The sequence below is a fragment of the Oncorhynchus masou genome, chromosome 19 (genome assembly GCF_036934945.1).
Source record: "Oncorhynchus masou masou isolate Uvic2021 chromosome 19, UVic_Omas_1.1, whole genome shotgun sequence".
Taxonomy (NCBI): Eukaryota; Metazoa; Chordata; class Actinopteri; order Salmoniformes; family Salmonidae; genus Oncorhynchus; species Oncorhynchus masou.
The window spans coordinates 26338648-26364146 of NC_088230.1; the positions used below are offsets into that span (position 1 = coordinate 26338648).

A 25499-nucleotide genomic window follows, 5' to 3' on the forward strand; every position below is an offset into this window, starting at 1 on the left:
GCACATACACTGATGCCATCTAGTGGTCAAAATCCACATTGCACCTGGGCTGGAATAATACATTACGGCCTTTCTCTTGTATTTCAAATATGATGGTACAAAAAAATACAAAGGAACGGTTGTTTTTTTCTTTGTATTATCTTTTACCAGATCTATTGTGTTATTCTCCTACATTCCTTTCACATTTCCACAAACTTCAAAGTGTTTCCTTTCAAATGGTACCAGGAATATGCATATCCTTGCTTCAGGGCCTGAGCTACAGGCAGTTAGATTTGGGTATGTAATTTTAGGCGAAAATTGAAAAAAAGGTGCAGATCTTTAAATACACCCATGGGGCGGCACACAATTGGCCCAGCGTTGTCCGGGCTAGGGGAGGTTTTGGCCGGCAGGGATGTTCCTGTCTCATTGCCCACTTGCAACTCCTGTGGCAGGCCGGGCGCAATGCACACTGACACGGTCGCCAGGTGTACATTGCTTCCTCTGACGCGGCAGTTGCAGCAATGGGACAGGACTGTAACTACCAATTGGATACCATGAAATTGGGGAGAAAAAGGGGGTAAAAAAATAAATAAGTCTAAATTGTCCAAACCGAAATGGTTACAACTGAAACAATTGTGACAACATAGAAATATAAAGAGCCCAAACGTTGACATTTGTGGACCAAAAATAGATGTCTATAATGCACTGTCCTGTACTTTTTTGCATTGTACTGTACCCTACTCTACTGTACTCTACTGTACTGTACTATTACTGTATTACATAACTTTACTCAAGTTAAAAAAATAATAATAAGATAAATGGATTATGTTTTAAATTATCATAAAAGTGTGGTAAATATGTACATTATCCTGTTTCAAAAATATTTAGTTAAAAACAAGCTGTTCAGGTACTTACTGCTTTGCAACCTCAGTGACTGCCAGCAGCAGCAGCTCCGCCTCCGTGGGCGCATAGGCCGTGCGAACATTGCTTGGATTGTTTTGCCAGCTATTTACTATGAGGGGGGAACTGCCCCAATGGAATCACATTAGCATAAATTATAACAGCACAAAGTAAATGGACCGTCCTGGGGTGCTCAAATGTGTGTCAGAACTTCTGGGTCTGCTCTTGTCTCCCTCCCAATGAGTGGTGCTGAGAGAAAGTCAAGGTTTTGAAAATCCAGTTAAAAATCATGTTTGAACTATTTAGTAAATGTTGTATACAAATACAATTTATAAAGTGAATCTGATCACTACTGTGCATGGTTCTCCCTTTACTGCAACTTTTTCACTACATTCCAGTAGTGACAAATTTAGTGCCTAACAAGCAATTTAGGACACTATTTTCAAATATGCAATACAAACAAAGTGTGTGAGGAGTAGATCTGTCTGACATACTGTAAATTGGAAGAGATGTGCGCTTCAAAAATTAGAATAACCAACCCCAAATTTGCACCACTTTTTGTAGAATCACTCATATAGTACACTACTTTTGACCAGGGCCCTATCATACTGTACTTCCCACTTTCAAGCAATGCTTTAAGCAATACTCTGTTCTACAATACTACCAACAAGTGGACGAATGCTGTTGCAAATTGATTGTTGTGTTATTTTTTTAAAGATGCACAGGAGGCTTCTGACAAACTCTTCTGATGAGCTGTTGGAATGGTCTATGATGTTGAATATAGTCTCCTTTACATCAATTTTTTTTTGTTTTTCTTATAGATTCAAACGAGAAGTACCATCGACTGTACAAGGACGTCAAAAAGTTAGCAGGTAAGAATCCTTCATCTAAATACAATGTTACAGACAGAGTATAGTCGAGAGGATCTGATTTAGGGGAACAAAGCAACTATTACCACAGGATTATTTACTTAGGGCTTTAAATAAGTAAATAACTATTTGGATGGGATTAGATTTCATGGGGAACCTCAGGTAATGTAATTATGTGCACGAGCACAAATCATCACATCCGTCTTTTTAGTTCCGTCTGAATTTGTCATGCCAGTCATTTTTACTTGACAGAAAGGTTATTATCCTAGCACTAAATACCTACTGTTTCTCTGCAATCTCCCAGGTCCTCTGATAATACTTATCCCGTGTGAATCATCATCCCTGTGTTTTGAGGGATATTACAGTCGTGGCCAAAAGTTTTGAGATTGACACAAATATTAATTTTCACAAAGTCTGCTGCCTCAGTTTGTATGAAGGCAATTTGCATATACTCCCGAATGTTATGAAGAGTGATCAGATGAATTGCAAATTCATTGCAAAGTCCCTCTTTGCCATGCAAATGAACTGAATCCCCCAAAAACATTTCCACTGCATTTCAGCCCTGCCACAAAAGGACCAGCTGACATCATGTCAGTGATTCTCTCGTTAACACAGGTGTGAGTGTTGACGAGGACAAGGCTGGAGATCACTCTGTCATGCTGATTGAGTTTGAATAACAGACTGGAACCTTCAGAAGGAGGGTGGTGCTTGGAATCATTTTTCTTCCTCTGTCAGCCATGGTTACCTGCAAGGAAACACGTGCCGTCATCATTGCTTTGCACAAAAACGGCTTCACAGGCAAGAATATTGCTGCCAGTAAGATTGCACCTAAATCAACCATTTATCGGATCATCAAGAACTTCAAGGAGAGCGGTTCAATTGTTGTGAAGAAGGCTTGAGGGCGCCCAAGAAATTCCAGCAAGCGCCAGGACCGTCTCCTAAAGTTGATTCAGCTGCGGGATCGGGGCACCACCAGTACAGAGCTTGCTCAGGAATGGTAGCAGGCAGCTGTGAGTGCATCTTCACGCACAGTGAGGCAAAGACCTTTGGAGGATGGCCTGGTGTCAAGAAGGGCAGCAAAGAAGCCACTTCTCTCCAGGAAAAACATCAGGGACAGACTGATATTCTGCAAAAGGTACAGGGATTGGACTGCTGAGGACTGTGGTAAAGTCATTTTCTCTGATGAATCCCCTTCCCGATTGTTTGGGGCATCCGTAAAAAAGCTTGTCCGGAGAAGACAAGGTGAGCGCTACCATCAGTCCTGTGTCATGCCAACAATAAAGCATCCTGAGACCATTCATGTGTGGGATTGCTTCTCAGCCAATGGAGTGGGATCACTCACAATTTTGCCTAAGAACACAGCCATGAATAAAGAATGGTACCAACACATCCTCCAAGAACAACTTCTCCCAACCATCCAGGAACAGTTTGGTGACGAACAATGCCTTTTCCAGCATGATGGAGCACCTTGCATAAGGCAAAAGGGATAACTAAGTGGCTCGGGGACCAACACATCGATATGTTGTGTCCATGGCCAGGAAACTCCCCAGACCTTAATCCCATTGAGAACTTGTGGTCAATCCTCAAGAGGCGGGTGGACAAACAAAAACCCACAAATTCTAACAAACTCTAAGCATTGATTATGCAAGAATGGGCTGCCATCAGTCAGGATGTGGCCCAGAAGTTAATTGACAGCATGCCAGGGCAGATTGCAGAGGTCTTGAAAAAGGGTCAACACTGCAAATATTGACTCTTTGCATCAACTTCATATAATTATCAATAATATATTATCAATTATATTATCAATTATCAATTATACTTCAGTATTCCATAGTAACATCTGACATAAATATCTAAAGACACTAAAGCAGCAAACTCTGTGGAAATTAATATTTGTGTCATTCTCAAAACGTTTGGCCACGACTGTACAGGAGCAGGGTACTTACATTAACAGGCTTGGACACCATCCTGCGAAGAGTCCCTACTCTCACACTCCGACAGTCCAAGATGATGCTGTCCAACTTGTTGGGAGAGATCCTCTGTTTTTTCTTGGGTGTAGAGTCATCCGGCATTTGGTTTCCAAACTGAAAATAACATGCATGGTCAGCCTTGAAACCTGCTGCTTCATATCACTAATTTCTCTGAGGGACAAATCATGTACAGTAGATGTCTGGCCAACACCACAAGGTGATTCATCAACTGGCCATTTAGCCGTTTCCTTAGTATCTGCAGGGTCAGGGCAAATTCATATGCCCTGTGATGCATAGCTCCAAAATCTATATGAAAAAAGACTACCCTAATGAATTAATCCTCATGAATATGATCAGAATTCTATGGACATCCTGATAAGCTTATAGCTGGTAAGCCCCTTTAACTTCTGAAGACAATGGGGGGAGGCTAGACACGTGTTGTGTGTGTCTGTGTATGGCCCCATTCCATAGGATAAGTGGTCTTGATATAGGCTGAGTACCAGTCTGTTTGTACATTCATGCCAACTTCTCGTCACTCATTGTCATGCTAATCATGTTTGGTTTGACAATGACAGCAATGGAATTGGCAAGAGCACAAACAAATCTGGGACTAGTCAGTATGCTATAGAGGTTCAGAGACAATGACAAGAAGTGTAATTTTAAATATGGATTGTTTTATTGATCATGTCTCTCCACTCCTCACAGCCCTATACTGAGAAGAAGTCCAGATATGACCAAAACCACCATGACAAAGTCAGAGCAGCTCTTAAGCATAAATGACCACGACTTCACAATGAGGCCTGGCTTTGGAGGTGAGATTTTTTTAACTGTGCTTTACTGTGTGACGTACAAATTATAATGATCATTATTGGTAAAATTCTAGAGTTCACTGATATCTGATGACAACTCTTATTTTTGGACTCCCGAGTGATGCAGTGGTCTAAGACACTGCATCTCAATGCAAGAGGTGTCACTGCAGTACCTGGTTCAAAACCAGGCTGCATCATATCCAACCTTGATTGGGAGTCCCTTAGGGTGGCGCACAATTGGTCCAGTGTCGTCTGGGTTTGGCCGGGGTAGGACGTCAAATAAGAATTTAAATAAGAATTTGTTCTTAACTGACTTGCCTAGCTAAATAAAGGTTTAATTTTAAAAAGTATAATAATTACTTAATCATGACTCATCGTTAAGTGTAAGTCATGCATTGAAAAATTCCAACTGTCATTACTCAATTTGATTTGGCCTGTTCTCGGAACTCAGGAAATCCATCAAATCCATTTTTATTTGTCACATGCTTTGTAAACAACAGGTATAGACTAACAGTGAAATGCTTACTTACGGGCCCTTCCCAAGGGCCCCATGGGAAGCAGATACATTAGAAGCGGAAGTACACGTATGGGTCATTCCATCTCAAAAAGCACAAGAAAGAGGATTTCAACACCCACCAACTCAGATTGTTCTGAAATGGTTTCTGTTGATAGAAACAGAACATTATTTTGTTGAAATATCGGTAGCCGATGTGAGCAGGACCTTTAAACAGGTCAACATTCCCAAAGCCTCAAAGCATGCATGGACCAACTGGCAAGTGTCTTCAGTGACATTTTAAACCTCTCCGTGACTGAGTCTGTAATACCTACATGTTTCAAGCAGACCACCATAGTCCCTGTGCCCAAGGAAGCGAAGGTAACCTGCTTTCACTTCCTTGCTTTGAAAGGCTGGTCATGGCGCACATCAACAGCATCCTCCCTAGACCAACTCCAATTCGCATACAGCCCCAACAGATCCACAGATGACGCAATCTCAATCGCACTCCACGCTGCCCTTTCCCACCTGGACAAAAGAAACACCTATGTGAGAAGGCTGTTCATGGACTACAGCTCAGCATTCAACACCATAGTGCCCATGAAGCTCATCACTAAGCTAATGAACCTGGGACTAAACACCTCCCTCTGCAACTGGATTCTGGACTTCCTGACGGCCGCCCCGAGGTGGTAAAGGTAGGCAACAACACGTCTGCCACGCTGATCCTCAACACTGGAACCTCTCAGGGGTGTGTACTTAGTCCCATCCTGTACTCCCTGTTCACCGAGAACTACGTGGCCAAACACGACTCCAACGCCATCATTAAGTTTGCTGACGACACAACAGTGGTAGGCCTGATCACCAACAACGATGAGGCAGCCTATAGGGAGGAGGTCAGAGAACTGGCAGTGTGGTGCCAGGACAACATCCTCTCCCTCAATGTGAGCAAGACAAAGGAGCTGATCATGGACTGCAGGAAAAGGAGGGCCGAACAGGCCCCCATTAACATCAACGGGGCTGTAGTGGAGCGGTCAAGAGTTTCAAGTTCCTTGGTGTCCACATCACCAATGATCTATCGTGGTCCAAACACACCAAGACAGTCGTGAAGAGGGCACGACAAAACCTTTTCCCTCTCAGGAGACTGAAAAGATTTGGCATGGGTCCTCAGATCCTCAAAAAGTTCTACAGCTGCACCATCGAGAGCATCCTGGGGCGGCAGGGTAGCCTAGTGGTTAGAGCATTGGACTAGTAACCGAAAGGTTGCAAGTTCGAATCCCCGAACTGACAAGGTACAAATCTGCCGTTCTGCCCCTGAACAGGCAGTTAACCCGCCGTCATTGAAAATAAGAATTTGTTCTTAACTGACTTGCCTAGTAAAATTAAGGTACAATAAAAAATCCTGACCGGTTGCATCACGGACTCATGTGGCAACTGCTCGGCATCTGACCGTAAGACACTACAGAGGGTAGTGCGTACGGCCCAGTACATCACTTGCCAAGCTTCCTGCAATCCAGGACCTATATAATAGGCAGTGTCAGAGGAAAGCACATCAAATTGTCAGAGACTCCAGTCACCCTAGTCATAGACTGTTCTCTCTGCTACCTCACGGCAAGTGGTACCGGAGCTCCAAGTCTAGGACCGAAAGTCCCCTTAACAGCTTCTACCTCCAAGCCATAAGACTGCTGAACAATTAATCAATTGGCCACCGGACTATTACATTGTACCCCCCATTTGTTTTGTACACTGCTGCTACTCACTGTTTATTATCTATGCATAGTCACTTCCCCCCTACCTACATGTACAAATGACCTCTAACTTGTACCCCAGCACACTGACTCGGTACCGGTACCAACTGTATATAGTCTTGTTATTGTTATGTTATTGTTACTTTTTATATTTTTTTTTACTTTGGTAAAAAAATTCTTAACTCTTGAACTGCACTGTTGGTTAAGGGCATATAAGTAAGCATTTAAGGTCTACACTTGTTGTGACAAATAAAGTTTGATTTGATCTTTGAGAAGTTAAGCTAATTGATTGCATCCAAATTGGCTATTTACATTTATAGGATTCATATAAAATTCAATAAATATAGTACCTAACATCCGATTTGGACCCCAAAAAATTCTAACAATGAGTTAGACATGAGGAATCCAAAGCAATGGTCAAAAGCCTCCCAAAGACCCTCCACACCTGACGCCAATCCCACCGAACGAGTATATAGTATCAGTTCCCTATGTCTGACAAGTGGTATGGAGCTGCGGGTCAGAGTATTCTTTCTTCATCCTATGTAATGTGTTCCCAGTGAATTTGGTGATGTTGTTTTTCCCTGTTCAGAGAAATTGTTAGGTTTATGTCTCATCCTACATCCTGATATTACCAGGTTCTGACAACTAGATGGGTTCCCCCCTCAATGTTACAGGGCTAGTTCACCCAAATTAATAAATAGGATGCCACCCAAATTAGAAAATGACATATTCTTCCACTGCTCTGTCGTTCGCTACATACTTTAGTCTGAGACTGCCATCATTGAAGTCGTTTGTGGAGAAGAGTGGCATTGTACAAAACAAAGTCATCATTGATTGGATCATCTCAGAGTATCAAAGTCAATGAAACATTTTTAAACCTCTGCTTTACCCACATGTGTTCTGTATCTGGTCCAACCCATCAGTTTCTGGACCTGCCCAATCGACCAATCTTAAGGAATGTGTTCACATTCAGTGAAGGGTCGAGGAGGTACCCAGATCCAGACTCATTACGGAGAATAAATGAACATCTCTGAGCATGGCATAGTGTTTGGCCAGAGCAAGGAGTATGGGTAGCCAGGCAAGTCTATGGACAAGGTATGACTGTAATCCACGCGTTGGTTTTGTTGTCCACTGTTTCAAATGCAAACCTTTTTGCATTTGTGGCACAAATACGATGCTAGTCAATGGTACCTATATTAACATTTTTGTCCAAATCATCCTGAAGTATTTAAAAAAGTATTGTTAACTCAATGATGTTGCTTATAGAGGATTTGGATATGAAGTGTGGAAATGCTAAAGATACCATTGACTTAGTTAGCATTTGAAACAGTGGCCAGGTAAACAAAACCAAATCATGGGTTGCTGTCATACCATGTCCATAAACTGCTTACATGGTAAGGAAACCAATGTCATTTTGTAATTTGGGTATAAAAAAAGTTTCTTGTTAAAAGTAGTCCTTGTGCATAGAGTTGTATGGTTTGTTAAACTTTGAAATCAATGGATTTTATTTTACATACATTTTAAGATGAAAAACCAGAGTCTCAGTGTTATTCCGTTATCATGGAATTGCCCACATATGGATGTTTCCATCCCAAAAGGGGATATCTTGGGCTGCAATTTAAGTTTCAAAATAATTAAGATTCTAGAATAATCTATACAGACAACGAATCGTAACAGACGTAAACGTTACCAGGGTTGGGAAGGTTACTTTTCTAAATGTTATCCATTACAGTTATTACTGTCCAAAATTGTAATTGAACTTTTGGATTACCCAAACTCAGTAATGTAATCTGATTAATTTCAGTTACTTTTAGATTACTTTCCTCTTAAAAGGCACCAGAAGAAGACAAAAATGACCCAGCAAATGCATTTAGTGTGTCATCATAGTGGTCTCTGACTTGTGGTCAGACTCGCTCAGGTGGAATAAACTTAAAATTGCAGCATTTTTCTCAATGCTGAATTGAATGTCATTGAGAAAACTAAAAGGTGTGATAATGTATTTTTTCCCGCAAACATCCTTTCAGAATCTAAAAGAAATTCAAGAAGTAATCATATAGTTTTTCAAAAGTTTCTGTAATCTGATTTACAATATTTTAGCTGGTAACGTAACTAATTACAGTTACAGTTTTTTGTAAGCAGATTACATGTAACTGATTTGTTGTATCTTTGACATGTAATCAGTTACACCCCAACTCTGGACATTACACATGTAGTGTATTCCTCTGTGGCGTTTAAAGCCAGTGAATAGTTGATGTGCTATTGCTCCTTGTGATATGAAGTATATGACAGTATATTGACTCAGTCATGTATTAACAATATAAATGCAATATATCTGATATATCAAAATGTGTGAATCTGCATCCGAACATGCAATAACATTGCCACATCATTTTGTACTAAGAGACAATGGCTCATCCACATTTTTAGTTTTATTGTATGTAGGCCCTTAAAGCAAAGTTATATTTATTTGATTGTTTTACAAAAAACGTGGATAGATGGCAGCATTCATGCAAAACTGAAAGCGCAAATCACCACATTTAACCATGGCAAGGTGACTGGTTAAATGTGGTGATGTGGATGTGTACAAACAGACCAGCTATAACTTCTGTAAGGCAATCAAAGAGGCAAAACAACAGTACAGGGACAGAGTGGAGTCTCAATTCAATGGTTCAGACAGGAGACATATGTGGCAAGGACTCCAGACAATCACAGATTATAAAGGGATTCGAGGAAAACAACATCGAGCCGTTCTCCATGGCCGACGTGAGTAAGTAATTAAAGCGTGTTAAGCCTCGCAAGGCTGCCAGCCCAGACGGCATCCCATGTCACGTCCACAGAGAATGTGCAGTCCAGTTGACTGAAGTGTTTATGGGCATATTCAATCGCTCCATATATCGTAGTCTGTTGTCCCCACTTACTTCAAGATATCCACCATTGTTCCTGTATCGAATGTAACTGAATTAAATTACTATCATAGCACTCACTTCTGTCATCATGAAGTGCTTTGAGAGGCTAGTTAAAGACCATATTACCTCCACCTTACACAACACCACAGACCAACTTCGATTCTCACACAACTCCAACAGACGACACAATCACCATCACACACTGCCCTATCCCACCCGGACAAGAGAAATACATATGCAAGAATGCTGTTTATCGACTACAGCTCAGCCTTCAATACCATAGTGCCCTCCAAGCTCATCACTAAGCTCAGATCCCTGGGTCTGAACCCCTCCCTGTGCAACTGGGTCCTGGACTTCCTGACAAGCGAGTGGTGAATGTAGGCAACAAAACCTCAACCGCGCTGATCCTCAACACGGGGGCCCCACAGGAGTGCATGCTCAGCCCCCTCCTACATGTATGGCCACGCAGGTCTCCAACTCAATCATCAAGTTTGCTGATGACACAACAGTGGTAGGCCTGATTAACAACAATGACAAGACAGTCTACAAGGAGGAGGTGAGAGCCCTGGTGGAGTGGTGGAAGGAAAATAACCTCTACCTTAACGTCAACAAAAAACGCAGAAGCTGATCGTGGACTACAGGAGACAGCAGAGAGAGCAGGCTCTGAATAAATCGACAGATAGTGTGGTGAAGAAGGTCCAAAACCGCTAGGGCTCTCCAAGGGGTGGTGCGGTCTGCCCAACGCATCACTGGGGGCACACTGCCGGCCTTTCAGGACATCTACAGCACTGGGTTTCAAAGGAAGGCCAAGAAGATCATCATATAACTCAGTCACCCGAGCCACAGACCATTTACTCTGCTACTGTCCGACAGAAGGACAGTACAGTTGCATCAAAGCCAAGACCGAGAGACTAAAAAACAGCTTCTATTACCAGCCCATCAGACTGTTGAACACTCAAGACTAGCTGTCTACCATGTGATGCACACTCACTCACACAAGCTATCACACATGCACATACACATATACACACAATCTGGACCCTCTCTTTCTAAAATGATCTGCTGAAATTGTTGCAACCCCTATTACTAGCCTGTTCAACCTCTCTTTCGTATCGTCTGAGATTCCCATAGATTGGAAAGCTGCAGCGGCCATCCCCCTCTTCAAAGGGGGAGACCGTCTAGACCCAAACTGCTACAGACCTATATCTATTCTACCCTGCCTTTCTAAGGTCTTCGAAAGCCAAGTTAACAAACAGATTACCGACCATTTCGAATCCCACCGTAACTTCTCCGCTATGCAATCTGGTTTCAGAGCTGGTCATGGGTGCACCTCAGCCACGCTCAAGGTACTAAACGATATCATAACCACCATCATTAAGAGACATTACTGTGCAGCCGTATTCATCGACCTGGCTATGGCTATATTGGAAGACCCATTTGCGACCAAGCTTTAACTTCCTGACTGATGTCTTGAGATGTTTCTTTAATTTTTCCACATAATTTTCCTCCCTCATGATACCATCTATTTTGTGAAGTGCACCAGTCCCTCCTGCAGCAAAGCACCCCCACAACATTACGCACCAAAGTATGTTCATCTCTAGGAGACAGAACGCGTCTCCTTCCTGAGCGGTATGACGGCTACGTGGTCCAATGGTGTTTATACTTGCATACTATTGTTTGTACAGATGAACGTGGTACCTTCAGGCAATTGGAAATTGTTTCTAAGGTTGAACCAGACTTGTGGAGGTCTACAGTTTTTTTTCTGAGGTCTTGGCTGATTTCTTTTGGTTTTCCCATGATGTCAAGCAAAGAGGCACTGAGTTTTTGGCACTGATTTTCCAAGCTGTTTAAAGGCAGTCAACTTAGTGTATGTTAACCTCTGACCCACTGGAATTGTGATACAGTGAATTATAATTGAAATAATCTGTTTGTAAACAATTGTTAGAAAAATTACTTGTGTCATGCACAAAGTAGATGTCCTAAACGACTTGCCAAAACTATAGTTTTTTAACAAGAAATTTGTGGAGTGTTTGAAAAATTAGTTTTAATGACTACAACCTAAGTGTATGTAAACTTCCGACTTCAACTGTACATGTCATTGTTAGTTTAGCTTGTGTACATTTGTATAGATTGCATTTTGATTCTGCTACGCTGCTGTTTGAGTTGTTAATTGGATTCTTCTTGCCGTTCTTGATGTCTTTAAAATAATATATATATTTACATTTGATCTGTTTGGCATTTGAGTGCATTGTTAGGAGCAAGCAACATAAGCATTTTGCTGCACCACAATAACACATGCTAAACTGTGTACGCAACTAATAAACGTTGATTTGATTTGGGTTATACGTACCAGTCAAAAGTTTGGACACACCTACTCATTCCAGGGTTTCTCTTTATTTTTACTATTTTCTACATTGTAGAATAATAGTGAAGACATAAAAACTATGAAATAACACATATGGAATCATGTAGTAACCAAAAAAGTGATAAACAAATAAAAATATATTTGAGATTCTTCAAACTAGCCACCCTTTGCCTTGATGACAGCTTTGCACCCTCTTGCCATTCTCTCAACCAGCTTCATGAGGTAGTCACCTGGAATGCATTTCAATTAACAGGTGTGCCTTGTTACAAGTTCATTTGTGGAATTTCTTTCCTTCTTAATGCGTTTGAGACAATCAGTTGTGTTGTGACAAGGTTGGGGTGGTATACAGCCCTATTTGGTAAAAGACCAAGTCCCTATTATGTCAAAAACAATCCATGTAAAGAACTTTTAAAGTTTCTTCAAGTGCAGTCGCAAAAAACATCTATGATGAAACTGGCTCTTGTGAGGACCGCCACAGGAAAGGAAGATGCAGAGTTACCTCTGCTGCCGAGGATAAGTTAATTAGACTTAACTGCACCTCAGATTACAGCCCAAATAAATGTTTCACAGAGTTCAAGTAACAGAAACATCTCAACATCAACTGTTCAGAGGAGACTGGGTGAATCAAGCCTTCATGGTCGAATTGTTGCAAAGAAACAATTACTAAAGGACACCAATAATAAGAAGAGAGTTGCTTGGGCAATGGACATTAGACTGGTGGAAATCTGTCCTTTGCTATGATGAGTCCAAATTTGAGATGTTTGGTTCCAGCCTCCTTGTCTTTGTGAGATGCAGAGAAGGTGAACGGATGATCTCCGCATGTGTGGTTCCCACCATGAAGCATGGAGGAGGAGGTATGATGGTGTGGCAGTGCTTTGCTGGTGACACTGTGTGATGTATTTAGAATTCAAGGCACACTTAACCAGCATGGCTACCACAGCATTCTGCAGCGATACGCCATACCATCAGGTTTGCGCTTAGTGGGACTATCATTTGTTTTTCAACAGGACAGTGACCCAAAACACACCTCCAGGCTGTTGCTGGCTATTTGACCAAGGAGAGTGATGGAGTGCTGCATCAGATTACCTGGCGTCCACAATCACTCGATCTCAACACAACTCAGGGGGTTTGGGATGAGTTGGACCACAGAGTGAAGGAAAAGCAGCCAACAAGTGCTCAGCATACAGTATGTGGGATCTCCTTCCAGACTGTTGGAAAAGTAACTCTCATGAAGCTGGTTGAGAGAATGCCAAGAGTGTGCAAAGCTGTCGTCAAGGCAACGGGTGGCGACTTTGAAGAATCTCAAATCTAAATATATTTTGATTTGTTTAACACTTCTTTGGTTACTACATGATTCCATATGTTATTTCATAGTTGTGATGTCTTTACTATTATTCTACAATGTAGAAAATAGTAAAAATAAAAGAGAAACCCTTGAATGACTGGCACTGTATATGTAAGAGATATGAATAAATGTTGTATTGCTACCTCATGGGATACACAAACAAAATGAGTGGTTCCTTTTTAAATCCCTTTAAGGGAGATGAGCTCTTTCAGCTGTCTGCAATATGACATTTCAACCCAGGAAGGATTATAAAATTCAACCACTAAATATTGGAGAGCCTCCAGATATGTTTGTGACTGGCACGGCTGAGTTGGTTTTTTGGAACACTGTGGCCTAATTGTGCTTTTTTTGCAGGGAACTGGTGGAAAGGACTAATGGAGCAAAAACTCATTGTTTTAAATAGAATTGTCTAGATAAAAATGTCCCCTAAATACAGCTACGTAATCGAGACAGCTTTTATTACATTGTTACAACAATGGAGAGATAATCTTAGCAAGCTATTGACTTTTCTGTTTTTCTCTGTGTTGATTTGTGATCCCTACCCAGGGACGTTTCTAGGATTTGACGACATTGGGGGCTTAGGCCAAAGCCAGAGGGGAACCCTGGTAGGGAGGTTTGGGGGCATCCTCCCCCAGAAGAAGAACATTAGAATTTTAACAGCTAAATGCGTCAATCTGGTGCACTTTGAGATGAACATTGAGAGATTAGATCTACTAAGAATTTTGTAAAACAATAAAAAATAAAAGTAAAGAATCTACCCATGCCAATTGAACTATCAAAAAATGTGCCAAAATATCACCTTTTTTTAAATGACCATGGTTCCACACGGTTTGCAGTCTGGGAAGAAATATCCTTTCAATTTCATTCTGTTATATTCCATTGTATTTTTACTATAAAATGTCAAATGTGTGTGTGTTGACTGTGATAAGGGCATGGGAGAATAAGTGTGTATTGTCTGTTAATAGGGTGTGTTCGTAAATTCACTCTGGCAATCTACTCCGAGTTCAGAGCACTCTGGTTTAAGAGTGCCAGAGTGACGAATAATTGATACATTTACAAACGACATGTCATGCCTGTTGTTATGACAGGTGCCAGTAAACATTGTTTAAAAACGTAATTCAATTGTCGCCAGTAACACAGTTACAATCACTAACCCTCTTAATAACATGAAAAGTCTTACCAGCTCTGCTAGGGCAAGTTAAATGTTCAGAGTGACCTGTTTTCTGAACTTCTCTGTGTCTGTAAAGTAGCTAGCAAGCTAGCCAATGTTAGCCAGTTAGCTTGGGTGCTTGACTGACTTAAATAAACAAATTAACTATACACTTATCTACCCCAACCATTAACAACTTAAGCTATTTATGGAAACAAGTTACATTACCATTAACATATCTGAATGGTTTTGTTTACTTATGCATTATGTTTATTGTTTTAATTAAGCTCGGATTTGAGTTGTGTATCTTTGCAGGACACACTGTTCAAGTTGGGGTTGATGTTCAGGTAGAAAGTCTGGACACAATTTCAGAAGTTGACATGGTAAGTGCTTCTATACTTTCTGTAAGCTGTGATGTAAACCAAAATAAAGCTGTCCTTCATAGATGCATAGATCAACCATACTTTAATTAGATGAATTGGAAAGAAGAGGAGAAGACATTTATAGTGTATCCCATTCATTGTGGTTATTAATATGTGATCGCTCTGTTGAAATTGCAGCATTGTCATGCTCTGTGTTTCAGGACTTCACCATGACCCTGTATATTAGGCACTACTGGAAAGATGAGCGCCTTTCTTTCCACAGCACCACCAATAAGAGCATGACCTTCGACGGGCGTCTGGTCAAGAAGATCTGGGTGCCTGACCTGTTCTTTGTCCACTCCAAGAAGTCTTTCACACACGACACCACCACAGATAATGTCATGCTGAGAGTCTACCCTGATGGCAAGGTGCTCTACAGCTTAAGGTACCAATTGACCTGGTCAGAGTCGAACATTGGTTTTGTTCTTTGCTACATGGTTGACACTGGCAATCAGTTTGAAGCATACTGGTATAATAGAAAGGGTTTGGTGAACCACACTTGCATGATGAGTAACCTTGTCTGAGACTGGAAAATGTGTTTTAATATTAATAATGGATTGGATTTACAGTATATAGAGCCTTTCTCCCTACTGAGGTACTCAAAGCTCTTTACATAGTAAGGGGAGAACTCACTTCATCCACCATCAAAGCTAGGCATCAGGAGGCTTAGATTATTTTGTGTGCCACAAAACTCCCTTGTGAACTCTAGTAGGTACAGTAAGTTATTATGTAAAATAAGTCCAGACAAAGCCTACAAATGATGGGTGAAATGAGCTAGCTCGGTCTGATCACTTTTTGGAATGGAATCAACTGAAGAGAAGCTTGTGCTGTTTGTAAACACTAGTCTTTGCCAACTGACAATTTATCCTCAAAAGTGATTTCAATATGCAAATCACAGAGCTGCCAGCTGAGACAGGCTAAATTCAACACTTTCATGCTTTGTTTTTACCCATTAGCAATTTGAACATTTAAAAATGCTGTGATGCTGTTATGGATCAGGGTCCTGGCCAAGTGCCTATTTATATCTCTTAACCAAGACGTGCAGTTTGTATTTCATGACAACATGATGGATGTGATGAGAACCTGTCAGTAAAGTATAGTAAATCTGCAGAATTTGTCATTTTGGTGAGTAATCAGAATGCTGGAGCCAAGAGATTTGTAATCCACAGTTGGTCCATTTGAGAGCCTTGGCAGCAAGAGCCAGTATCAAGATGTCTGTGTCAGTAGGTCCCTCTGCTGGCAGTCAGAACACACTGCATACAGTCTTATTGACACCTGTGGGCACTGATAGTAAGTAGCGTCATGAATACTTTCATCACTGGTTGTGTCAGCGGTCATGCTAAGATAATGGTGTAAATTGCCATCAAGACAGACTCTGGTCTTGTGACTTTGAACTGTGCCCTGGTATACACATAGGCCATCTGTAAATACCAACCTTGAGGTGTATTATAGAATTTCTCTGTTCTTACAGATGTATTGGACTTGTGGAGTGACAGGGTGGTGTGTGTTCTACTATAGATACCATGCAGGCTCATCAGTAGGGTTAATCTCTCGGAGGGCTGGAACCAGAGATTTATGTTCCAGAAGGAAGCAGATTTGGAGAGTAAACAACTGTTTACTGTATGTGGATCTTCCACCCAGAGGATCCAGTGTAGCGACGGGTCTCTTCTACACTGTGCTGGATTATCTTGGCTATTTTTATCTATTTATCCCTGAATTTACTCATCCCCCTGACTCTGTGTGTATCTGTCTGAAATATAGTGAAACAATAAGGCCCAAGGGGGTGTGGTAAATGGCCAAATACCACGGCTAAGGTCTGTTCTTATGCACAACACAATGGAGTGGAGTGCCTGGATACAGTGGAGTGCCTGGATACAATGGAGTGCCTGGATACAGTGGAGTGCCTGGATACAGTGGAGTGCCTGGATACAGTGGAGTGCCTGGATACAATGGAGTGCCTGGATACAGTGGAGTGCCTGGATACAGTGGAGTGCCTGGATACAGTGGAGTGCCTGGATACAGTGGAGTGCCTGGATACAGTGGAGTGCCTGGATACAGTGGAGTGCCTGGATACAGCCTTAGCCGTGGTATATTGGCAATATACCACAAACCCCTGAGGAGCCTTATTGCTATTATGAACTGGTTACCAAAATAATTAGAGCAGTAAAAATAAATGTTTTGTCATACCCGTGGTATACGGTCTGATATACCACGGCTGTCAGCCAATCAGCATTCACGGCTCGAACCACCCAGTTAATAATATACACAACACATATTCACCCACATCCCCAACTGATTTATCTTTGTCATTATTGTATTATACTACATTGCTCTGTGCAGTGGCAATTTTAGCATGTAAATCTTTCTGGGGCAAACTCTCCCAAAAAATGTTGAAGCAGCAAAACAGTTGATTCATTTACTGCCTTTTTAAAAAACATAGCTGATATGGCTGACTTACTTAAGCAAATGTGGTTTCTACTGACAATTGAGATGTACAAACTATGGCATAACGGGACAACGAGCGGATAAGAGACCATCCTTAATTCCGATTAAGACATTATAAGCAAGTTAGGACAGATCAAATCAAAGTTTATTTGTCACGTGCGCCGAATACAACAGGTGTTGACCTTACAGTGAAATGCTTACGAACAGGCTCTAACCAATGGTGCGGGTAAAAAAAAGTGTGTGTGTGTGTGTGTGAGTAGGTAGGTAAGTAAAGAAATACAACAACAGTAAAAAGACATTTGAAAAAAGAGTAGCAAGGCTATATACAGACACCTGTTAGTCAGCCTTATTGAGGTAGTATATACATGTAGGTATCATTAAAGTGACTATGCATATATGATGAACAGAGAGTAGCAGAAGTGTAAAAAGAGGGGTTGGCGGGTGCTGGGACACAATGCAGATAGCCCGGTTAGCCATTGTGCGGGAGCACTGGTTGGTCGGGCCAATTTAGGTAGTATGTACATGAATGTATAGTTAAAGTGACTATGAATATAAGATTAACAGAGAGTAGCAGCAGCGTAAAAGAGGGGTTGGGGGCTCACAATGCAAATAGTCCGGGTAACCATTTGCTTTCCTGTTCAGGAGTCTTATGGCTTGGGAGTAAAAAACTGTTGAGAAGTTTTTTTGACCTAGACTTGGCACTCCGGTACCGCTTGCCATGCGGTAGTAGAGAGAACAGTCTAAGACTGGGGTGGCTGGGGTCTTTGACAATTTTCCGGTCCTTCCTCTGACAGCGCCTAGTGTAGAGGCCCTGGATGGCAGGCAGCTTGGCCCCAGTGATGTACTGGACCGTACGCACTACCCTCTGAAGTGCCTTGCGTTCGGAGGCCCAGCAATTGCCGTAGCAGGCAGTGATGCAACCGGTCAGGATGCTCTCGATGTTGCAGCTGTAGAACCTTTTGAGGATCTCAGAACCCATGCCAAATCTTTTTAGTTTCCTGAGGGGGAATAGGCTTTGTCGTGCCCTCTTCTTGACTGTCTTGGTGTGTTTGGACCAATCTAGTTTGTTGTAATTTGAAGCTCTCAACCTGCTCCACTACAGCCCCGTCGATGAGAATGGGGACGTGCTCGGTGCTTCTTTTCCTGTAGTCCACAATCATCTCCTTAGTCTTGGTTACGTTGAGGGATAGGTTGTTATTCTGGCACCACCCGGCCAGGTCTCTGACCTCCTCCCTATAGGCTGTCTCGTCGTTGTCGGTGATCAGGCCTACCACTGTTGCGTCTTCAGCAAACTTAATGATGGTGTTGGAGTCGTGCCTGGTCATGCAGTCGTGGGTGAACAGGGAGTACAGGAGGGGATTGAGCACGCACCCCTGGGGAGCTCCAGTGTTGAGGATCAGCGTGGCAGATGTGTTGCTACCTACCCTCACCACCTGGGGGCGGCCTGTCAGGAAGTCCAGGATCCAGTTGCAGAGGGAGGTGTTAGTCCCAGGTTTCTTAGCTTGGTGATGAGCTTTGAGGATACTATAGTGTTGAACGCTGAGCTGTAGTCAATGAACAGCATTCTCACATAGGTGTTCCTTTTGTCCAGGTGGGAAAGGGCAGTGCGGAGTGCAATAGAGATTGCATCATCTGTGGATATGTTTGGGCGGTATGCAAATTGGAGTGGGTCTAGGGTTTCTGGGATAATGGTGTTGATGTGAGCCATTACCAGCCTTTCAAAGCACTTCATGGCTACGGATGTGAGTGCTATGGGTCTGTAGTCATTTAGGTAGGTTGCCTTTGTGTTCTTGGGCACAGGGACTATGGTGGTCTGCTTGAAGCATGTTGGTATTATAGACTCAATCAGGGACATGTGGAAAATGTCAGTGAAGACACCTGCCAGTTGGTCAGCACATGCCTGGAGCACACGTCCTGGTAATCCATCTGGCCCCGCAGCCTTGTGTATGTTGACCTGTTTAAAGGTCTTACTCACATCAGCTACGGAGAGCATGATTACACAGTCGTCCAGAACAGCTGATGCTCTCATGCATGCCTCAGTGTTGCTTGCCTCGAAGCGAGCATAGAAGTGATTTAGCTCGTCTGGTAGGCTCGTGTCACTGGGCAGCTCGCGGCTGTGCTTCCCTTTGTAGTCTGTAATAGTTTGCAAGCCCTGCCACATCCGACGAGCGTCGGAGCCTGTGTAGTATGATTCAATCTTAGCCCTGTATTGAAGCTTTGCCTGTCAAAATAAATATTTGTTCAGCACTTTTGAAATGTACAGAGACAGATTTCAGAACATGGGCTAGTATTCTCCCTGTATACCAAGTCAGAACTGTAGGATAAATAAGGGGGGCATATAAGCAGACAATGAAAGCTCTTACAATATTTGATGATTACATTTCTGTAAAACAGGCTATATGCTACATGTGCACCACCAAGTCAGAACAGTAGGCTAAATTATGAGGGGGGAAAGGGACCAAATTATTATGGTGAGGCACATGGGCTACAAACAGCTTACTACACAACATACACTTAGTATTACTTTCTTAGCTACAGTATACATATCTCCCTGGCATATTACATGATTTATGCAGCAACTTACAAGACATACAGGTCATAGCTCTAGAAAGAGGCCAGAGTTCCCGACTTGGAATTCCGAGTTGGATGACCGTTCAAAATGTATTTTCCCAGTCGGAGAGTGTTTTTTTTCCCAGAGTTCCCAATTGTCTTGAACTCACGGAAGTCTGAGATTTACCAGTTCTGAGTTTCCAGTTGTTTTGAATGTGGCAGAAGTCACACTGGATTGTATTCAACCTTTTATGGCCCATGGTGTTGAATGCCTATAATTTTAAGCTTGGAAAAGAGACCTTAACCCAGACTTAGACCCAACACCCACTCCACTGAATAGCAGGCTAGTGATTCCTTTGCAACGCTTGCAGTTAGCCACTGATTCCTTCCAAACCACTCATTGTTGAATTCGTGATTTCAAACTTGTTGTGTAATGGCCAATGAGCACTGATACGTTTTATCTATAATTTCTCTTCATAATTTCTGTTCATATGAAAAGGAATGAAAAGGATTTGCCAGTAGATTGTCGACATGATTCATGAGGACTGCTAGCTTGCTAGCTAAGATTTTGAAAGTATGATGTTGACAGGATCAGTCCAATCAAAGCTACGGTAGATATAACCTGATTTGACGTAATTTTATCTCTGGCCAATTACAGTGCCTTGCGAAAGTATTCGGCCCCCTTGAACTTTGCGACCTTTTGCCACATTTCAGGTTTCAAACATAAAGATATAAAACTGTATTTTTTTGTGAAGAATCAACAACAAGTGGGACACAATCATGAAGTGGAACAACATTTATTGGATATTTCAAACTTTTTTAACAAATCAAAAACTGAAAAATTGGGCGTGCAAAATTATTCAGCCCCATTAAGTTAATACTTTGTAGCGCCACCTTTTGCTGCGATTACAGCTGTAAGTCGCTTGGGGTATGTCTCTATCAGTTTTGCACATCGAGAGACTGAAATTTTTTCCCATTCCTCCTTGCAAAACAGCTCGAGCTCAGTGAGGTTGGATGGAGAGCATTTGTGAACAGCAGTTTTCAGTTCTTTCCACAGATTCTCGATTGGATTCAGGTCTGGACTTTGACTTGGCCATTCTAACACCTGGATATGTTTATTTTTGAACCATTCCATTGTAGATTTTGCTTTATGTTTTGGATCATTGTCTTGTTGGAAGACAAATCTCCGTCCCAGTCTCAGGTCTTTTGCAGACTCCATCAGGTTTTCTTCCAGAATGGTCCTGTATTTGGTTCCACCCATCTTCCCATCAATTTTAACCATCTTCCCTGTCCCTGCTGAAGAAAAGCAGGCCCAAACCATGATGCTGCCACCACTATGTTTGACAGTGGGTATGGTGTGTTCAGGGTGATGAGCTGTGTTGCTTTTACGCCAAACATAACATTTTGCATTGTTGCCAAAAAGTTCCATTTTGGTTTCATCTGACCAGAGCACCTTCTTCCACATGTTTGGTGCGTCTCCCAGGTGGCTTGTGGCAAACTTTAAACAACACTTTTTATGGATATCTTTAAGAAATGGCTTTCTTCTTTCCACTCTTCCATAAAGGCCAGATTTGTGCAATATACGACTGATTGTTGTCCTATGGACAGAGTCTCCCACCTCAGCTGTAGATCTCTGCAGTTCATCCAGAGTGATCATGGGCCTCTTGGCTGCATCTCTGATCAGTCTTCTCCTTGTATGAGCTGAAAATTTAGAGGGACGGCCATGTCTTGAGAGATTTGCAGTGGTCTGATACTCCTTCCATTTCAATATTATCGCTTGCACAGTGCTCCTTGGGATGTTTAAAGCTTGGGAAATCTTTTTGTATCCAAATCCGGCTTTACACTTCTTCACAACAGTATCTCGGACCTGCCTGGTGTGTTCCTTGTTCTTCATTTATGCTCTCTGCGCTTTTAACAGACCTCTGAGACTATCACAGTGCAGGTGCATTTATACGGAGACTTGATTACACACAGGTGAATTGTATTTATCATCATTAGTCATTTAGGTCAACATTGGATCATTCAGAGATCCTCACTGAACTTCTGGAGAGAGTTTGCTGCACTGGAAGTAAAGGGGCTGAATAATTTTGCACGCCCAATTTTTCAGTTTTTGATTTGTTAAAAAAGTTTGAAATATCCAATAAATGTCGTTCCACTTCATGATTGTGTCCCACTTGTTGTTGATTCTTCACAAAAAAATACAGTTTTATATCTTTATGTTTGAAGCCTGAAATGTGGCAAAAGGTCGCAAAGTTCAAGGGGGCCGAATACTTTCGCAAGGCACTGTACCTTGAGCCTTGGATGGGCACTTCTAATGTAAATCTATGGCAGCACCCAAGGGGCTTGAATTTTCGAGCTCTACCCATAGATTTTGCGGCAACGTAGAGTCCCAATGAGTGACAGAACACTGAGCCAATGATGGCGCAACTAGAGAACATAACCAACCCCTACGCTCCGTATTTCCACGCCTGCCCCACCACCACAGAAAGCACTGAGCTAGGCTGAAACACCTGCATTATGGAGGTGCCTTACTCAGGAATGCAAATAAGAGACCATGTTTATATGCGGCTTTATTAAAAAATTTTTTTACATTCTTTGCAAACTGCGTATTAATGGCAAAATAACATGCAGGTGGGGCTCAAAACAGATGGGGCCCTGAATGACGGGTCGCCACTCGCTCTGTGTATTGCTGGACCAATAGACTACTCAGCTTAGCCTGAGTACCAGTCTGTTTGTGCTATAATGTCAACTCCTTGCCAATGTTTGGCATGACAATGAATGACAATGACTGCAATGGAGCTGGCAAAAGCACAAACAGATCTGGGTATACTCAACTGTCTGTGTTGTTGTTCTCATGCAGGGTGACGGTGACATCCATGTGCAGTATGGACCTGAGTCGCTTCCCTCTGGACACACAGACCTGCTCCCTGGAGATTGAGAGCTGTGAGTCTCTGCTCTAATGATGTCACTTCACTTTTTGACTCTTTCTCTTCTGTCACATTCAAATCATAATAAAATGTACCTATTCATAGACTTGTTTCAAGTGGTGAACACTGAACAGCATGTCTCTTTCTTATCAGATGCGTACACAGATGACGACCTGATGCTCTACTGGAAGAAAGGGAACAATTCCCTGAGTACTGACGAAAGGATCTCCCTCTCCCAGTTCCTCATCCAGGAGTTCCATACCACCAGCAAAAAATCCTTCTACAGCAGCACAGGTACGGCACTGAAGACTGACACAACACATGCTGTTCACTGTGATTTATCAAGGTTGTGTTTCTGTAATGCTAATGTAATGCAGGCAGTGCAGTGTACACTATAAACTTGGATTAGCTAACACAACGTGCCATTGGAACACAGGAGTGATGGTGGCTGATAATGGGCCTCTGTATGCCTATGTAGATATTCCATAAACAATCTGCCGTTTCCAGCGACAATAGTCATTTACAACATTAACAATGTCTACACTGTGTTTCTGATCAATTTGATGTTATTTTAATGGACAAAAATGTGCTTTTCTTTCAAAAACATGGACATTTCTAAGTGACCCAAACTTTTGAATGGAAGAGGATATAACTAAACATATGTAATAATCTGATCCTCTTCTCTCCAGGCTGGTACAACCGTCTGTACATCAACTTCACCCTGCGACGCCACATCTTCTTCTTCCTGCTGCAGACCTACTTCCCTGCCACTCTGATGGTCATGTTGTCCTGGGTGTCCTTTTGGATCGACCGCCGGGCCGTACCGGCCAGGGTTCCTCTGGGTGAGTTAGCCCTTAATAGTTCAGGATCTTGTTTGAAGCTTATTATGATTCTGACTTTGACTGTACGCATGTTTCATTATTACAAAGTCTCTAATATTCTACCTTCAGTAGAATATCCTGCTGTGTCCCTAAGTTTGAACCTTTTCTGATCAGACGTTGTGTGTTGTACTGTGCTCCAGGTATCACCACGGTGCTCACCATGTCCACCATCATCACAGGAGTCAACGCCTCCATGCCCAGGGTTTCCTACATCAAAGCTGTGGACATTTACCTCTGGGTCAGTTTTGTGTTTGTGTTCCTATCGGTGATAGAGTACGCTGCAGTGAACTACCTGTCTACGGTGCAAGAACGGAAGGAAAGAAAGCTACGAGAAAGGGTAAGTGCCATTATAACATTCCATGGATCCAAATAGTATTTTTCTCAGCCTGTAAAAGATGCTCTGGGAAGGAGTTTTGGATTTCAAATGTGGGTACTGTAGCTCGGTATCTAATCCAGTGTCTGTCTGCAGCTGCCCTGCACCTGTGGCATGACCCACCCAGGCATGATGGGTAGCTACAGCGAGGATGATGTCAACAACACTGGGAACTATGGTGGTGAGTCGATGGAGAACGGCGCTGCAATGCAGCAAAGGATGATGGTCCATCTGGACTTTGAGGAGAACGACCAGATCACAGGACACGTGGGCTCCAGCGCTTACAGCAGCATGTGGATCGACACCCACGCTATAGACAAGTATTCCCGGGTCATCTTCCCTGGGTCCTATATTCTGTTCAACATCATCTACTGGTCCTGCTACCTCTAACACTGCGCAGAATGAGATCGAGGTAGACATTCCCACAGAACTAGAATGAATTCTATTCATTCTAATGAGTAATATTAATTATATTATTTTTCTACGAAAATACCCAGGGTGTATGCACCTGGAAAGGAACCACAACTCTGACGATGTGATGATGCAAAATGCTAAACCATGGTACCTGGATTTCTGTACCTGATATATAGAGGGCATGCCATGCACAGCACACAGACTCAAACACAGCAGTTATTGTCATTTTGAACACCTATATGTTGGTGTTTCATATGTCCGGGGAAGTAATGAGTTCATGTAATGATTAATAAGTAATGGGCTGGCTTGTATCCGTAGCTTAAAACTTCATTGAGTTTTTATCCACATTGAGAATTGCAAAACTGTCATTTAGTTGAGTTGTCATTGCCAATATAAACTCAGCAAAAAAAGAAACTTCCTCTCACTGTTATTTTCAGCAAACTAAACATATGTAAATATTTATATGAACATAAGATTCAACAACTGAGACATAAACTGAACAAGTTCCACAGACATGTGACTAACAGAAATTAAATAATGTGTCCGTGAACAAAGGGGGTGTAACGGCCGTTGGTGGAAGAAGGTGAGGACCAAAGCTCAGCGAGGTACATGTTCGTCATTTATTAAATAGAACTGAACACTAAATACAAAGTAATAAAAAGAACAACCGAAACAGCTCTGTCAGGTGCAAAACAGAAAGCAACTACCCACAAAATCCACGTGGGCAAGAGCTTCTTAAGTATGGTTCTCAATCAGAGACAACGACAGACAGCTGGCCCTGATTGAGAACCATACCCGGCCAAAAACAGAGAAATACAAAAACATAGAAAAAGAACATAGAATGCCCACCCTATTCACACCCTGGCCTAACCAAAATAGAGAATAAAAACCTCTCTATGGCCAGGGCGTGACAGGGGGGGTCAAAATCAAAAGTAAGTCAGTTTCTGGTGTGGCCA

At 42.2% G+C, this 25499-nt stretch overlaps 1 protein-coding gene across 1 annotated transcript in view; it reads left to right on the forward strand.

Moving 5' to 3' along the window:
* Positions 1–24519, forward strand: part of LOC135505579 (gamma-aminobutyric acid receptor subunit rho-1-like) — a 30099-nt gene extending 5580 nt beyond the window's left edge. Inside the window, exons 2-10 of the mRNA XM_064924646.1 lie at positions 1701–1751; positions 4424–4530; positions 14847–14914; positions 15115–15338; positions 22809–22891; positions 23029–23169; positions 23565–23717; positions 23897–24093; positions 24226–24519. Coding sequence (XP_064780718.1) covers positions 1701–1751; positions 4424–4530; positions 14847–14914; positions 15115–15338; positions 22809–22891; positions 23029–23169; positions 23565–23717; positions 23897–24093; positions 24226–24519 — 1318 coding nt within the window. The remainder of the gene's footprint in view (positions 1–1700; positions 1752–4423; positions 4531–14846; positions 14915–15114; positions 15339–22808; positions 22892–23028; positions 23170–23564; positions 23718–23896; positions 24094–24225) is intronic.
* The last annotated feature ends 980 nt before the right edge of the window (positions 24520–25499 follow it).